The sequence below is a fragment of the Macaca nemestrina genome, chromosome 20 (genome assembly GCF_043159975.1).
Source record: "Macaca nemestrina isolate mMacNem1 chromosome 20, mMacNem.hap1, whole genome shotgun sequence".
Classification (NCBI taxonomy): domain Eukaryota; kingdom Metazoa; phylum Chordata; class Mammalia; order Primates; family Cercopithecidae; genus Macaca; species Macaca nemestrina.
This window is the reverse complement of record NC_092144.1, coordinates 17,680,886-17,695,719: the sequence shown is the minus strand read 5'-3', so window position 1 is coordinate 17,695,719 and position 14,834 is coordinate 17,680,886. Positions and strand designations below refer to the sequence as shown.

The following is a 14,834-nucleotide window of genomic DNA, read 5'->3' as shown; positions in this document are numbered from 1 at the left end:
CAAGAATGAGCATCTCTGGACATGTTGAAGAGCAGTTTCCAGTGTTTTCTTCAATGTCTTGGTTCAAAGCCTTTGACCATTTCTCGGAGTTTGGCGATGGGAAGGACAGAGGCTGAGGAGAGGGGAAAACGTGGGGGAGTGGACTCCCACCCTCCCAGATCCCGGAGAAGCCTCTGTGCATTTGACAGCTGTGGACATGGTGGCACACACAGTTAAGGTGGCACAGTGAGTCAGGGGCTGGCATAGGTTGGAACCTGGTCCGCCTGACACCAGGTTCAGGTGAGAACTTCTCCCAGGCCACCCCTCCCCAGTATCACTTTTGTCACTACTAACCCTCCAGTATGCCTCAGGCCCCCGTCTGCTTCTGGAACCTCAGCCTCCTCCCCATGTTGCCCACCCCAGACACCAGGCTCACTCCAGAGGGAATTCTTGAGCCAGTGCCCCTCTGCCCACACACCTGCCTTGGCTCCACATGGACCTCTTCCCCTGCCACCAATTCCTTCTATCCTCTCCACTCCTAACCATGCTAATCCAGCCAGCTACATTTTCTCAAGCTGCTGGGAGCCCTCCTCACTGTCCTCTCCAGCACAGAGGTGCCATTGTGCAAGAACTCAGTGGGAGGGGCTTGGAGGAGCTTGGAGAGCCAATTATAGGTTTGAGGAATCTTGGTGAACTCCTCCTACTCATGTGTTGAAGCCCCATCTGTAATGCCTCCTCCTCCAGGAAGCCTTCCAGGACCCTATCTTTCCCTCTGGACCTTCCTTGACTGCATGGGACTATGAGTGTCTATGTCCAACTCTGTCCTCCCTTTTTTTTTTTTTTTTTTTTTTTGAGACTGAGTCTGGCTCTGTCGCCCAGGCTGGAGTGCAGTGGCCGGATCTCAGCTCACTGCAAGCTCCGCCTCCCGGGTTTACGCCATTCTCCTGCCTCAGCCTCCGGAGTAGCTGGGACCACAGGCGCCCGCCACCTCGCCCGGCTAGTTTTTTGTATTTTTTAGTAGAGACAGGGTTTCACCGTGTTAGCCAGGATGGTCTCGATCTCCTGACCTTGTGATCCGCCCGTCTCAGCCTCCCAAAGTGCTGGGATTACAGGCTTGAGCCACCGTGCCCGGCTTGTCCTCCCTTACGATAGCTCCTTGAGGACCTGGTCAGGGCTGAGGCCTCTTGGGGGCCCAGCGTGGGTAATGTTTGTTGAATGAATAAATGACTGCATGAGCTGGGAGCCAACTGAGCTGAGATCGAGAAGCGAATTGATGAGGTGGCTGTCGGTTGGGGTGCTAATAGAGGACATGAAGTCACTGGGTTCTAGCAAGAGGGAAGCGGGACCCTGGGCCACCCCTCCCCCTTGCCCTCCATCCACCTCTCATGAGAACCTTGAGGCCCTGCAAGGGGGTGGATCTCTGTCTTCATTCTTCCCCTCTGCACTCCACCCAGATACTAGTTCCTCTTCCCCCTGAGTCGCTGGGTGCAGAGCCAGAGGAACGCCGGCGACCCCAGCAGCGCTGCGGAGGGTGCTGGCCATTGCGGCCCCCGTGTCCAGGTGGGCCAGGACGCAGCCTCTGGGCGCCGTCGCTTTTCCAGCACTACCAAGGCAAAAGCGTGGCAGTAGGACCCAAAAGGTAGGACTGAGGCTCTAGAACTTGCACCTGTGCAGGGACTGCAAATCAGACCTGGGAGGACCCTCTCAGCAGCCCCCACTCCCCCCTATCCCAGCACTTCCCAGGACCCGCGGTTCTGGGAGACACTAGGAGCGGGATCAAGGGGCGGGGCCGTTTCCGAGACAACCGCTTATTTGCATAGGGTCCCGTCCTGGCCAACGAGGGCGCCCCAAATGTTCAGGACGTAGAAGAAAGGGTTAACTGGGCCGGGTCTCTTCCTCGCCTTCCAAGCCCGCTAGGCACCGGGGTTACCTACCCATTTCCCAGAAGGAGAGACTGAGGCAGCCCAGCAGCCAAAGGAGGCAACCAGACTGGGGCTGCGTTGTACCATTTCAGAAGCGGCTTGAACTGGTCTAAGGTATAATCATAAACACTAGCGGTGGAGGCAAGGGCGACCACAGGGCTGAGGTCAGGGCTAGGATTCCGGTGTCTCTATGTAGGTTGCTTGAATGGGGGGCACCCTGGCATGGACGCTGCTGTTGCCGCTGCTGCTGCAGGAGTCAGACAGCCAGGAGCCGTCATGCACCATGCCCTCCACGGATGTGGACTGGAACACGGAGTTCAGTGCCACGTGCCTGAATTTCAGTGGCCGTGGCCTGAGCCTGCCCCTCAACCAGTCTCTGCGGGCCGGCAACGTGCTTCTCCTTGACCTGTCTGGGAACGGCCTGCGAGAGCTTCCAGTGACCTTCTTTGCCCACCTGCAGAAGCTTGAGGTCCTGAACGTGCTACACAACCCGCTGTCCCGTGTGGATGGGGCGCTGGCTGCCCGCTGTGACCTTGACCTGAGGGCTGACTGCAGCTGTGCCCTGGAGTCCTGGCACGAGGTCCGGCGAGACAACTGCTCTGGCCAGAAGCCTCTGCTCTGCTGGGACACAACCAGCTTCCAGCACAACCTCTCTGCCTTCCTGGAGGTCAGCTGCGCCCCCGGCCTGGCCCCTGCAACCATTGGGGCAGTGGCAGTCAGTGGGTGCCTGCTTCTCGGGCTTGCCATCGCTGGCCCTGTGCTGGCCTGGAGACTCTGGCGATGCCGAGTGGCCAGGAGCCGGGACCTGGACAAGCCCTGGCCTGCTCAGGATAGGCCCAAGCCCAGTTTAGGCTTGCAACCACGGTATGGCAGCCGGAGCACCCCCAAGCCCCAAGTGGTCACGCCACCCCGCCCCTCCACTCCTGACTATGAGAACATGTTTGTGGGCCAGCCAGCAGCTGAGCACCAGTGGGCTGAACAAGGGTAAGTAACCCATAGAGACACCTGTCAAAGTGGTGAATAGTAAGGCTCCACACCCAGATGGCCGGGGTTCAAATCCCAGCTCTGCTGCTTGCAGGCTGTGGGATCTTAGGTGAGTAGCTTTACTTCTCTGAGCCTCAGTCTCCTCACCTATAAAATGGGTAGAGGACTGGATGTGGTGGCTCACACCTGTAACCCTATCTCTTTGGGAGGCCAAGGCAGGCGGATCACTTGAAGTCAGGAGTTCGAGACCAGCCCGGCCAACACGGTGAAACCCCGTCTGTACTAAAAATACAAAAATTAGCCGGGTATGGTGTCAAGCGCCTGTGGTCCCAGCTGCTCAGGAGGCTGAGGCAAGAGAATTGCTTGAACCTGGGAGTCAGAGGTTGCAGTGAGCCGAGTTCGTGCCACTGCACTCCAGCCTGGGTGACAGAGTGAGACTCAATCTCAAAAATAAAATCAGTAAAATAAAGTAAAACGAGGGAGAACTATCGTCCCCATCATAGTGTGTTGGGGGTAAAAATTAAATGAGTTCCCATATATGGGACAAGCTTCCCCCTCATGACCTGTAAACCCAGTTTCTGGCGGCCAAGGATGGGGAGACAGGAGGCAACTGCTTCAATGCAGTTGGGGCTCTGCGGTGGCGGTCAGCAGCATAGGCCCAGGTCCCGTGTGACCCAAGGCTGTCTCTGAACCTCCATTTCTGTCTCTGTAGAATGGGGACAGCCCTCCCTTTCCCCATGACACACATGAGATGCTAAGGAGGTGCCTTACAAAGTCCCATCACCACTAGATGACTTTTTTTTTTTTTTGAGACAGTCTCATTCTATTGCCCAGGCTGGAATGCAGTGGCGCGATCACAGATCAGTGCAGCCTCAAACTCCTGGCCTCAAGTGATCCTCCTGCCTCAGTCTCCAGAGTAGCTGGGACCACAGGCACCTGCCACCACATCCAAATAATTTTTGTATTTTTCGTAGAGATGGGGGTCTTGCTATGTTTCTCAGGCTGGTCTCAAACTCTTGGCCTCAAGTGATCCTCATGTCTCAGCCTCCCAAAGTGCTGGGATTATGGGTGTGAGCCACCGCTGCCAGTTTCTAGATGATTTTGCTGGGTTTAGACAAATGAATTGAACTTTTATAGGTTGGGGTAGGGTGCGGTGGCTCATACCTGTAATCCCAGCACTTTTTGAGGCCCAGGTGGTCAGTGGTCAGGACCTCAAGACCAGCCTGACCAACATGGTGAAACCCTGTCTCTACTAAAAAATACAAAAATTGGCCGGGCGCGGTGGCTCAAGCCTGTAATCCCAGCACTTTGGGAGGCCGAGACGGGTGGATCACGAGGTCAGGAGATCGAGACCATCCTGGCTAACACAGTGAAACCCCGTCTCTACTAAAAAATACAAAAAAACTAGCCGGGCGAGGTGGTGGGCGCCTGTAGTCCCAGCTACTCAGGAGGCTGAGGCAGGAGAATGGCCTGAACCCGGGAGGCGGAGCTTGCAGTGAGCTGAGATCCGGCCACTGCACTCCAGCAAGGGGGGACAGAGTGAGACTCCGTCTCAAAAAAAAAAAAAAAAAAAATACAAAAATTAGGCTGGGCGCGGTGGCTCATGCCTGTAACCCCAGCATTTCGGGAGGCCGAGGCGGGAGGATCACGAGGTCAGGAGTTCGAGACCAGCCTGGCCAATATGGTGAAACCCTGTCTCTACTAAAAATACAAAAATCAGCCGGGCATGGTGGTGGCTACCTGTAATCCCAGCTACTTGGGAGGCTGAGGCAGGAAGAATCACTTGAACCCAGGAGCTGGAGGTTGCAGTGAGCCCAGATCGTGCTACTATACTCCAGCCTGGGTGACAGAGTGAGACTCCGTCTCAAAAAAAAAAAAAAAAAAAAAGGCCGGGCGCGGTGGCTCAAGCCTGTAATCCCAGCACTTTGGGAGGCCGAGACCGGCGGATCACGAGGTCAGGAGATCGAGACCATCCTGGCTAACACAGTGAAACCCCGTCTCTACTAAAAAATACAAAAAACTAGCCGGGCGAGGTGGCGGGCGCCTGTAGTCCCAGCTACTCGGGAGGCTGAGGCAGGAGAATGGCATGAACCCGGGAGGCGGAGCTTGCAGTGAGCTGAGATCCGGCCACTGCACTCCAGCCTGGGCGGCGGAGCGAGACTCCGTCTCAAAAAAAAAAAAAAAAAAAAAAAAAAACAAAAAACTAGCCGGGCGAGGTGGCGGGCGCCTGTAGTCCCAGCTACTCAGGAGGCTGAGGCAGGAGAATGGCGTAAATTCGGGAGGCGGAGCTTGCAGTGAGCCCAGATCCGGCCACTGCACTCCAGCCTGGGCGACAGAGCGAGACTCCGCCTCAAAAAAAAAAAAAAAAAAAAAGAGGAAGAAGAAAAGAAAAACTTTTCTAGGTTGGAAAAGGGAGTGGAGGGAATTTCAAGGGCCGGGACCCTCAGGGGCAGAGACCCAGAGGCGGGAAAGAACAGAGAATTTGCTGTGAATGGTTTTTGAGAAGGGATGACTTGAAAGCTGAGGCCTGAGGGGAACAGGGAAGGCCAAGCAGGAAGGGGCCACAGCCACGGCTGTTTGGGCAGCAGAGTCTGTGCCAGGAGGTGGGGAGGCCATTGGAAGACTGTCGGTGAGAAAGAAGAAAATATGCAAAGCAGATGTAAACATGACTCAAAAGCAGAAATGATCTGAGGCAGGGTGTTGAAGACACTGGACTCACAAAAGCAGCTTGTGCTCTGATGTTCACCGTGGCCTCCCTATCCCCAAGGCTTCCGGATTAGCCTCTTTTATGTACCTGGCCTCCAGAAACACTGTGTTTAGAATTGACTGTGTCATTTCCACCCTGCATCTGACACTTACAGACATGGAGGCTCTGGGAGGCAGGGAAATGACTTGTCCAAGATCACATAGCCAGTCAAAAAAGGCAGGACAGGAACCCTGCGTCCCAGTCCTGTTCGTCCCCCCACAACCCCTTAGGTGTTGGTGGGCAGTTCATACTAGAGTATAATTGACTGATAGATGCTATATACCCAAAGTGGCCATTTTGCCTTTTTTTTTTTTTTTCCACTCTGTTGCCCAGACTGGAGTGCAATGGCACGATCTTGGCTCACTGCAACCTTCACCTCCCGGGTTCAAGCGATTCTCCTGCATCCTGCATATCCTCCTATCTCAGCCTCCTGAGTAGCTGGGATTGCAGGTGCCCGCCACCGTGCCCGGCTAATTTTAGTAGAGACGGGGTTTTGCCATGTTGGCCAGGCTGGTCTGGAACTCCTGACCTCAGGTGATCTGCCCATCCTGGCCTCCCAAAGTGCTTGGATTATAGGTGTGAGCCACCGCACCTGGACCAGTGGCCCTTTTTACAAGAGGAGCTGGCTTGGAATTAGAATGTTCAGGAGGCAGGAAAGTTCTCTGGGGATCTTGCTGGCCTTAACAAATATTCCTAAGTAGCTCCCTGCTCCCTGGCCAATTCTATAGATGCAGAAACTGAGGCTCAGAGACTTGCTTTTATATATGAGGACCACAAAGTCAGTTGCTTCGGTGTGGAAAATATTTCCCATCAGAAGGAGCAGACAGTGTGGTGCAGCCACTTGTGTGCATGTGACTGATGTGGCCAGAGCTTCCGATTTTTCAAGAGGAAACAAAAATTTAGATTTTAATGTAATAATGAACAGCTATCGGCCGGGCGCGGTGGCTCAAGCCTGTAATCCCAGCACTTTGGGAGGCCGAGACGGGCGGATCACGAGGTCAGGAGATCGAGACCATCCTGGCTAACACGGTGAAACCCCGTCTCTATTAAGAAATACAAAAAACTAGCCGGGCGAGGTGGCGGGCGCCTGTAGTCCCAGGTACTCGGGAGGCTGAGGCAGGAGAATGGCGTAAACCCGGGAGGCAGAGCTTGCAGTGAGCTGAGATCCGGCCACTGCACTCCAGCCTGGGTGACAGAGCGAGACTCTGTCTCAAAAAAAAAAAAAAAAAAAAAAAAAAATTAACAGCTACCTCAAGTTTTGTTTTTTTGAGACAGGGTCTCCCTCTGTCACCCAGGCTGCGGTACAGTGGCGTGGTCACGGTTCACTGCAGTCTCGACCTCCCAGGCTCAAGCAATCCTCCCATCTCAGCCTCCCGAGTCGCTGGGACTCCAAGCGCATGGCACCACGCCCGAATAATTTTTTTTATTTTTTGTAGAGATGGGGTCTCACCATGCTGCCCAGGATGGCCCAGTGGCTCTGGCCTCAAGCAGATCAAACTCCTGACCTCAGGCAGATCTTCTGCCTTGGCCTCCCAAAGTGCTGGGATTACAGGCGTGAGTCACCGTGCCTGGCTGCTATCTCATTTTTAAGGAAGGAAAAAGGGTTCAGGGTCCTCCGACCACAGCGTTCCACCCGCAGAACCTTCCCTAAATCACTCCCCTCCCACTCCTCAGAGAGAGGTGGGGCTGGCTGGGAATCAGAACTACCCCGTGCCACAGTTTCCCCATATGTAAATATTCGGGGTGGACTGAGCCACTCTGAAGCTTTCTTTTTTTTTTTTTTTTTAATCTTCTGAGACAGAGTCTCGCTGTGTCTCCCAGGCTGGAGTGCAATGGCACGATCTCAGCTCACTGCAACCTCTACCTCCTGGGTTCAGGCGATTCTCCTGCCTCAGCCTCCCAAGTAGCTAGGACTACAGGCATGTGCCACCATGCCTGGCTGATTTTTGTATTTTTAGTAGACACAGGGGTTTCATCATGTTGCCCAGGCTGGTCTTGAACTCCTGACCTCTGGTGATCTACCCACCTCAGCCTCCCAAAGTGCTGGATTACAGGCGTGAGCCAGAGTACCTGGCCCACTTGGAACTTTCTCAAAGCTCATGTGCCTGTCCCCTGAGTCCTCCCCCTCCCTCACTTACCCCTGGTCTGTGTGTACCCCCAGGGCTCACCCTTCAGAGGACAATGACTTTTACATGAACTACAAGGACATCGACCTGGCCTCCCAGCCTGTCTACTGTAACCTGCAGGCACTGGGCCAGGCCCCGATGGATGAAGAGGAGTACGTGATCCCTGGGCGCTGAGCCTAAGACGTCCCAACCTCCACCCAGACCCCCTTCGGTCCCTGCTGGGTGACTCAGGGCATCCTAACTCCTCCCGGGCCTCAGTTTCCCCATCTGAAGAATGGGGACAGAAAAGGATCCTTGAGGCCCCAGGAAGCTCTGCCGCCCCCTCCCTGTCCCCTATGCCGCTCCTCAGCCCGCTCGGCTCCTAGAGGGGGAAGAGGAGAGACCCCCAACAAGGGGACAGGAGGGTCACTGTGTGAATCCTGTCGTCATCCTCCTGTGGATGTTCAGGCAGTGCTCAATAAATGCTTTGAGGCTGATGAGGCTGCTGGCTCAGGGTGAGTGGGTTCCTCAAGGTGGGGATTTCTGAGTTCTAAGACCAAGTCTCCATCTGAGACTCCCAAATTGCTCCCCACCTCCCATCCCTGTTTTGTTTTGGTTTTTGTTGTTGTTGTTGTTTTGTTTGTTTGTTTGTTTTTGAGTCCGAGTCTCACTCTGTCACCCAGGCTGGAGTGCAGTAGTGCGATCTCGGCTCACTGCAACCTCCGCCTCCCGGGTTCAAGTGATTCTCCTGCCTCAGCCTCCCAAGTAACTGGGATTACAGGCACCTGCCACAATGCCCAGCTAATTTTTGTATTTTTAATAGAGACGGGGTTTCGCCATGTTGGCTAGGCTGGTCTCGAACTCCTGACCTCAAGTGATCTGCCCACCTCGGCCTCCCGAAGTGCTGGGATTATAGGCGTGGCCACCGTGCCCGACCACATTCCTCCCTTCTGCCCCTCTCAGGGCCCCTTCCCAGGTTCCTGATCTCCAGGTTTGGCCCCCAGTGCAGCCCACACCACCCCCAAAATAAAAATGTATATATATTGCTTTAGCTCTAATATTCTGAGAAAATCCTTCAAGACCCTGGTGCAATGCCGCCTCCTCTGAGAAGCTGTCCCTGGTTTCTTCTCAGGCAGAGTTAATGACTCACAGACGTCTGTATTTCAAGAGTTTTTTCAGGCTCGTGACTCAGCTGGGTTTCCTATCAGCTGGTCCCTACCCGATCCTCCAATCTGGAGGAGATAGAACTAGAGACAAGTACCCTCAGTCCTGGGAGATCAAGCCTGGGTCAAAGGGAAGAATGGGGGCACAGTCCCCACATGGAGACAATTGAATGAGTTTGAATAAGGCTGCAAATAAGAGGGGAATCTGCAGTGGGTTTTGAAGGATGCATAGGAGTTTGAGAATTGGAGAGGAAAGGGCATGCTGGGTGGGTGGACCAACTTCTGCAAGAGCCTGGAGAGGCACAGAGAAGGCACAGGCCCACAGGCCCAGCACTGTACCTTGCAAAGACAACAGCTGTTGTTTGGGGACTCAGTGATGCCATCTGCTCTCTTTTGGTGTTGAGTTTAATTTTGAAGCCTCCTAGGTGCCCATTTTCACCAGCTTTGCTGTGACTGAAGTGAGCCTGCTCCCGTCGCAGGGTCTTTACACTTGCTGTTTGCATTTACTTGCAATGTCCACCCTCAACTACTCGCTCCCTGACTGCTTTTCTTCCTCCAGGTCTCAGCTCAAATGGGACCTCCCCAGGGAGGCCTCCCCATCCAACTATCTAGATCACCTCTGCCTCCATTCACTAATGAGCTGATGGATCGAATCCCCAGCACAAATCTTACTGCAATCAACTACTTTCTTAGGATTTACTCATTTGTCCCCTTCACTCAACCGAGCTCCACAAAGTGGGGTGGTTCTTGTGTGTCTTCTTACTGCTGTGTCCCGGGCCTGGCATAAAGTGGGCACTCACTGAATACGTTAAGGGGAACCTGCAGTCATTCAGGTTGGCCTCTGGGTGGTGGCATTCCCAGCAGATACACTTCACTGCTGGAAGTGGGTACTCTGTCCCGGAAGACACCCATTGCCATTCCTCTCAGAGATTCAGGGTGGGCAGGCAGTTTGGTGTGGGGAGGGGGCTGGACTCAGCACACCTTGGGATTCCAAGATCCTAAACAGGAAGTATATATAACCTGGGAGATGTAGTGAGCATGAAAATATTCTTCACAACTTATTTGTTCCTCCCTGCTCTTTATATATGAAAGAATGAGGTGTCACTAACATGGAAGTGCCACAAACAGGAGGGGTGATGGGATTCACCGCTCAGGTTGAGGACAGTGCCACAAAACAAAGCACTTGGTGGCAGATAGACTTGCCTCTGAGCTGCCTGTGTTTGGAAAGGTGACTCCCAACTTGGGAGAGAAAACAGGATGGTGATAGAGAGAGAGACAGATACCTCTGCCTCAGCCCCCAAAGAGAGAAATTCTGAGGAATGAGGCAAGATAGAGGGAAGCTGAGACTTAAAAGGGTATGAGGTCTCAGCTGTTTCCAAAACAGAAACACCAGCCTGGGCAACCTGGCGAAACTCAGTCTCTACAAAAAATACAAAAATTAGCTGGGCGTGGTGGCATGCACCTGTAGTCCTAGCTACTCAGGTGGCTGAGGTGGGAGGATCGATTGAGCCTGGGTGGTTGAGGCTGCAGTGAGCTGTGATTGTGCCACTGCACTCTGGCCTGGGCAACAGAATGAGACCCCATCTCAAAAAGGTAAAAATAAAAAAGAAACAGAAACAGGGAGATAGAGAAATGGAGACAGAGTCAGGAATGGCCAAGGCTGCCCTTGGAGCCCACAGGTGTCGTAAGCACCTTCCAATGGCCTGGCATCTCCAAGTACACCTTGCCACTCATTCCTTGAGCCTTTCCACTCACCCCCTCCAAGGTCTCCTGGAGAAACTGAAGCCAAGGAGAGGAGGATCTTCTCAAGGTCACCTTCCCTTATCCTGGACACCACAGGGAGTGGTTCAGACAGCTTTATTTTTATCACCAGAGTTTTAAATAAATACACAGTTCCATCAGACCAGCCCCCCAGTTCCCAGGAAGGTCACCCCAATAAATTAATAATAAATAGCAGATATATAAATACAGCCGTTTGGGCAGGAATCGGGTGTCTCAGGACCCTTGAGCCCATTCCACAGGCCAGGACAACTGAGGTCGTGTCCCCAGGGCAGGTGCACAGTCTAAGGACCAGGGCTCCTCATACGCAGTGGCAGTCTTTGGCTAACAAGTCGTCATAGGTCTGGAGTGACACCCCGGTGTCGGTCTTTTGAATGAGCACCATGGGATTGTAGCTGGCGGGCACGCAGCAGGGCGCTGGCACCGTGTCGGGCTTCAGGCGGTGCAGGTTCATCTTGATCTGCGCGTGCATGTTGGCCTCCCGGAACTGGCTCGGGCACGCGCCGATGCACATGGTCACTTGCACCTCCCGTGGCGACAGCACCCAATCGGCCCAGCCCAGGTCTTCCAGCGACGCGTGGACAGTGTGCAGACGGCAGCAGCGCCCGGGCCCGAGCGGACAGCGGTCCCCGTTGCGCGCACGCGCTCTGCGGCGCCCCCTGGCGGCTCGCGGCCGCAAGTGCAACTCCAGCTGGGGCCGTGAGGACGAAGACTTTACCAGCAGTTGGTCCGACTGCGACGGCGGCGGCGACAGTCGCAGGTGCAGCGCGGGCGCCTGGGGTCTTGCAAGCCTGAGCTGACGCCGCAGCGGTCGTGTCACGTCCCACGACCTTGACGCCGTCGGGGACAGCCGGAACAGAGCCCGGTGAATGCGGGAGGCCTCGGGGAGCCCCTCGGGCAGGACGGCCCGGGAGATACGCAGGTGCAGGTGGCCGCCAGATCCCAGCCGCACTGTGGGAAGACAGATAGGGAAGCTGGTCACCCACAGACCTGCCGTTTTCCAGGAACGGGGGTGCCCATTTCCCCTAACACGCCAAGCTGGATCTCACCACGGCACTGGCGCCTTTGCACAAGTTTATTCCCCTACCAAGAGCATTTCTCCGGCCGGGCGCTGTGGCTCACGCCTGTAATCTCAACACTTTGGGAGGCCGATGCGGGCGGATCACTTGAGGTCAGGAGTTCAGGACCAGCCTGGCCAATATGGTGAAACGCCCACTCTACTAAAAATACCAAAAAATTAGCCGGGCGTGGTGGCTGGCGCCTGTGATCCCAGCTACTCGGGAGGCTGAGGCAGGAGAATCGCTTGAATCGGGGTGGTGGAGGTTGCAGTGAGCCAGGATCGCGCCACTGCACTCCAGCCTGGGCAACAGAGGAAGACTCCCTCTCAAAAAAAAAAAAAAAAAAAAAAAAAAGGAGCACTTCTCCCCTGAATCTCAGCATGGCTGGCTCCTCCTCCTCCTTCCAGCCTGCCTAAAATAGGAAGCACCCTATTTTATTTCCTTGTGTGTCATTCATATTCCCTGCTTAGAATCTCAGCTTGGTTGACACTGTGCCTGGCACACAATAGGTGCTTAGTAAATACCTGAAGGAATTAATGTATATCTGATATTCAGACAAAGATTCCAATCATGGCTCTGCTTTTCTTCTGGCAGTCAAAAACTTACTTGCTTCACTTATTTATTTATTATGGTCTTGCTGTTACCCAGGCTGGAGTGCATGGCTCAGTGCAGCCTCAGTCTCCTGGGTTCAAGTGATCCTCCCGCCTCAGCCTCCTGAATAACTGAGACTACAGGCACACACTATCATGTCTGGCTAATTTTTTTAAACAACTTTTTTGGTGCTGGGCGTGGTGGCTCAAGCCTGTAATCCCAGCACTTTGGGAGGCCGAGACGGGCGGGTCACGAGGTCAGGAGATCGAGACCATCCTGGCTAACCGGTGAAACCCCGTCTCTACTAAAAAATACAAAAAATTAGCCGGGCGTGGTGGCAGACGCCTATAGTCCCAACTACTTCGGAGGTTGAGGCAGGAGAATAGCGTAAAACCCGGGAGGCGGAGCTTGCAGTGAGCTGAGATCCGGCCACTGCACTCCAGCCTGGGTGACAGAGCGAGCCGCCATCTCAAAAAACAAAACACAAAAAAAACACCTTTTTTGGTAGAGATAGGGTCTCGCTATATTGCCCAGGCAGCAATGTTCTGGCCTCAAGCGATGCTCCCACTTCGGCCTCCCAAAGTACTGGGATTACAGGTGTAATCCCGAGAAATGAAGAGTACCAAACCCATCACATTCCAGACTACTGAGCCTCTAGGAATCACAGCCCCTCAGGCTGGTACAAGTGTTAGAGAGACTGGGGTTTGAGGGTGTCTTGGCCTAGTTGCCAGGCTCAGCAAGGGTGAGAGGTTTTCCTGGAGTCACACAGCACAGATGGGTCAGGGCAGGCTAAGAGTGTGCCCCTCTGCCTGCCCCCTCCTGGGTCCCACCACAGCCCAGACCTCATCCGGTGCCCTGCACCCCTGGTGCCTCAGTGCATTTACCCATGGAGGGCATAGAGATGGGGAAAATAACTCTCCTCCCCTAACAAGTCACTTGTTGCATGTGACTTTAGCAGTGCCTTGACAAGCGATTGCATCAGATTCAGACCAGCTCCAACTGGTTCTGCCCATCACAAACCTCTATCCATGCACCACACCCCCATCCTTTCTCTTGGATCCTGGCCCCAGCCCAGGTCAGGGACCATGCCCACACCCCACACCCGACCCCGTCCCCAGGTTTCCCACGTGCTGTGTACATTCAGGAGGGTCCCTGGCATCCCTGTGCCTCAGTTTCCCCATTTACAATTTGGGAACGGGTTATAACCTCCCACGTTGTGGGTGCAAATCAGGCATCAGCTACCCCATCAGACCCAAGGGGGTCCAGGACGTTCCTACCCAGGGCACAGACGGGGCAACTGAGGCTCAAAGGTAGGTGTGGGCTTTTCAAGACAAGAGGAATCCCTGGTTAGATATGGGGGCTGCTTGGGGTGGAAGGGGATCTCCAAGATTTCACTTACCTTCTGGTGTGAGTATCCGGACCTCAGGGGCCTGGATGAGGTCGGTGTTTGAATCTTCCCAGCTCTGGTTGGCCCGCAGCCTGGTCAGCAGGTCCTCGTAGCGTTTCCGCAACTCTCGGAATCTGGAGTCTTCAGAGTGCAAGTCTGAGGGTCCCGGGAAACTTGTGCGGCTCGCCTCGGCCAGAGACACGGCGCCCCCATGCGGCGGCCATAAGAGCACAAGCAACACCAAGAGCATCTGAGAGCCATTCAGTGTCTTGAGTTCTTGCCCCGGCATGGCTGTGCTGGTTGCGGCTCTGAGCTGGGACTGACCAGATGCTGCCGGACCGGCCTTTATAGTCCCCGGACTGTGTCGGTCTCCGCCTGCTCAGTCCCGCCCTCCTCCCCCTGCCTGCAGAGTAAACACTCTAGTGGCCACAGCTGGGCGGGGTCCAGGGGTGTATTTAGGGGGAGGATCTTTAGGTGGGGGCGCTCCTAGTAAAGCTAGGGCACGTTTCTGGGCCTCAGTATGAGGACACCATTCCAGACTGGGAGTCTGTTTGGAGGAAAAAAGACATTGTTACTGTGTGAAAAATTCCAGACAGGAATTTAAGAAGTGGCTGGCTGTGCCCATGGGATTTCCTCTCTTCTCTTTTTGGTTGGGGTCAAAGGCTAAAGATGGTGAAAAACAAAGGAAGCAGAAGAAAACGGGATAGATGGAGCCAGGAAGGGCAAACTTGATGTGTCATTCCTCTCTGTCATGCTTGTTTCCTCACCAGGAAAAAAGGGACTGAGACTCTCATTGGAGAGGTGGTCAAATGAGGAGTAAAGCACAGGGCCAGACACATAGGAAGCGCTTGATAAACTGGTTATTGCAGTTATTCATTCTCTTCTGGAGAACTCCTACTCATTCTTCAAAACTCTGTGCAAAAAGCCCCTCTTCCAGAAAGTCTTCTCCAACATTATCTTTCCAGGGCTAAGCAGGGTGCTCCCGAACCCCATCCTTTTGTCTGGCTCAGCGCTCACCCTGAAGCCATCCTCACAGGATTCATAATTCTGGAGGCCAGGCATGGTGGCTTATGTCAATAATCTCAGCACTTTGGGAGGCCGAGGTGGGTGGATTGCTGGA

The 14,834-nt window shown here is 54.3% G+C and overlaps 2 protein-coding genes across 3 annotated transcripts; one reads left to right on the top strand and one right to left on the bottom strand.

Moving 5' to 3' along the window:
- Window positions 1–1,059: 1,059 nt before the first annotated feature.
- On the top strand, window positions 1,060–8,233 carry LOC105487090 (leucine rich repeat containing 25). 2 transcript variants are annotated; one of them, XM_011750478.3, is made up of 3 exons: window positions 1,060–1,618; window positions 2,098–2,885; window positions 7,793–8,233. In XM_011750478.3, the coding sequence occupies exons 2-3, from the start codon at window positions 2,107–2,109 to the stop codon at window positions 7,929–7,931; spliced, it is 918 nt and encodes a 305-aa protein (XP_011748780.1). In that variant the 5' UTR covers window positions 1,060–1,618; window positions 2,098–2,106; the 3' UTR covers window positions 7,932–8,233. The 2 variants fall into 2 exon arrangements, with proteins under 2 accessions (XP_011748780.1, XP_070941999.1); XM_071085898.1 differs by having other exon boundaries at window positions 1,060–2,885.
- A 2,507-nt stretch (window positions 8,234–10,740) lies between these two features.
- Window positions 10,741–14,277, bottom strand: LOC105487242 (growth differentiation factor 15). The gene is made up of 2 exons (XM_011750674.2): window positions 13,727–14,277; window positions 10,741–11,629 (listed from the first exon to the last, which is right to left on the bottom strand). The coding sequence occupies exons 1-2, from the start codon at window positions 14,001–14,003 to the stop codon at window positions 10,980–10,982; spliced, it is 927 nt and encodes a 308-aa protein (XP_011748976.2). The 5' UTR covers window positions 14,004–14,277; the 3' UTR covers window positions 10,741–10,979.
- Window positions 14,278–14,834: the final 557 nt, after the last annotated feature.

Excerpts from the sequence above, each read along its gene's own strand:
- LOC105487090 (XM_011750478.3), top strand. The coding sequence starts at position 2,107 with ATGGGGGGCACCCTGGCATGGACGCTGCTGTTGCCGCTGCTGCTGCAG. Across the intron at positions 2,886-7,792 it reads CACCAGTGGGCTGAACAAGG|GGCTCACCCTTCAGAGGACA; the intron begins GTAAGTAACCCA and ends GTGTACCCCCAG.
- LOC105487242 (XM_011750674.2), bottom strand. The coding sequence starts at position 14,003 with ATGCCGGGGCAAGAACTCAAGACACTGAATGGCTCTCAGATGCTCTTG. Across the intron at positions 11,630-13,726 it reads CCGGATACTCACACCAGAAG|TGCGGCTGGGATCTGGCGGC; the intron begins GTAAGTGAAATC and ends GTCTTCCCACAG.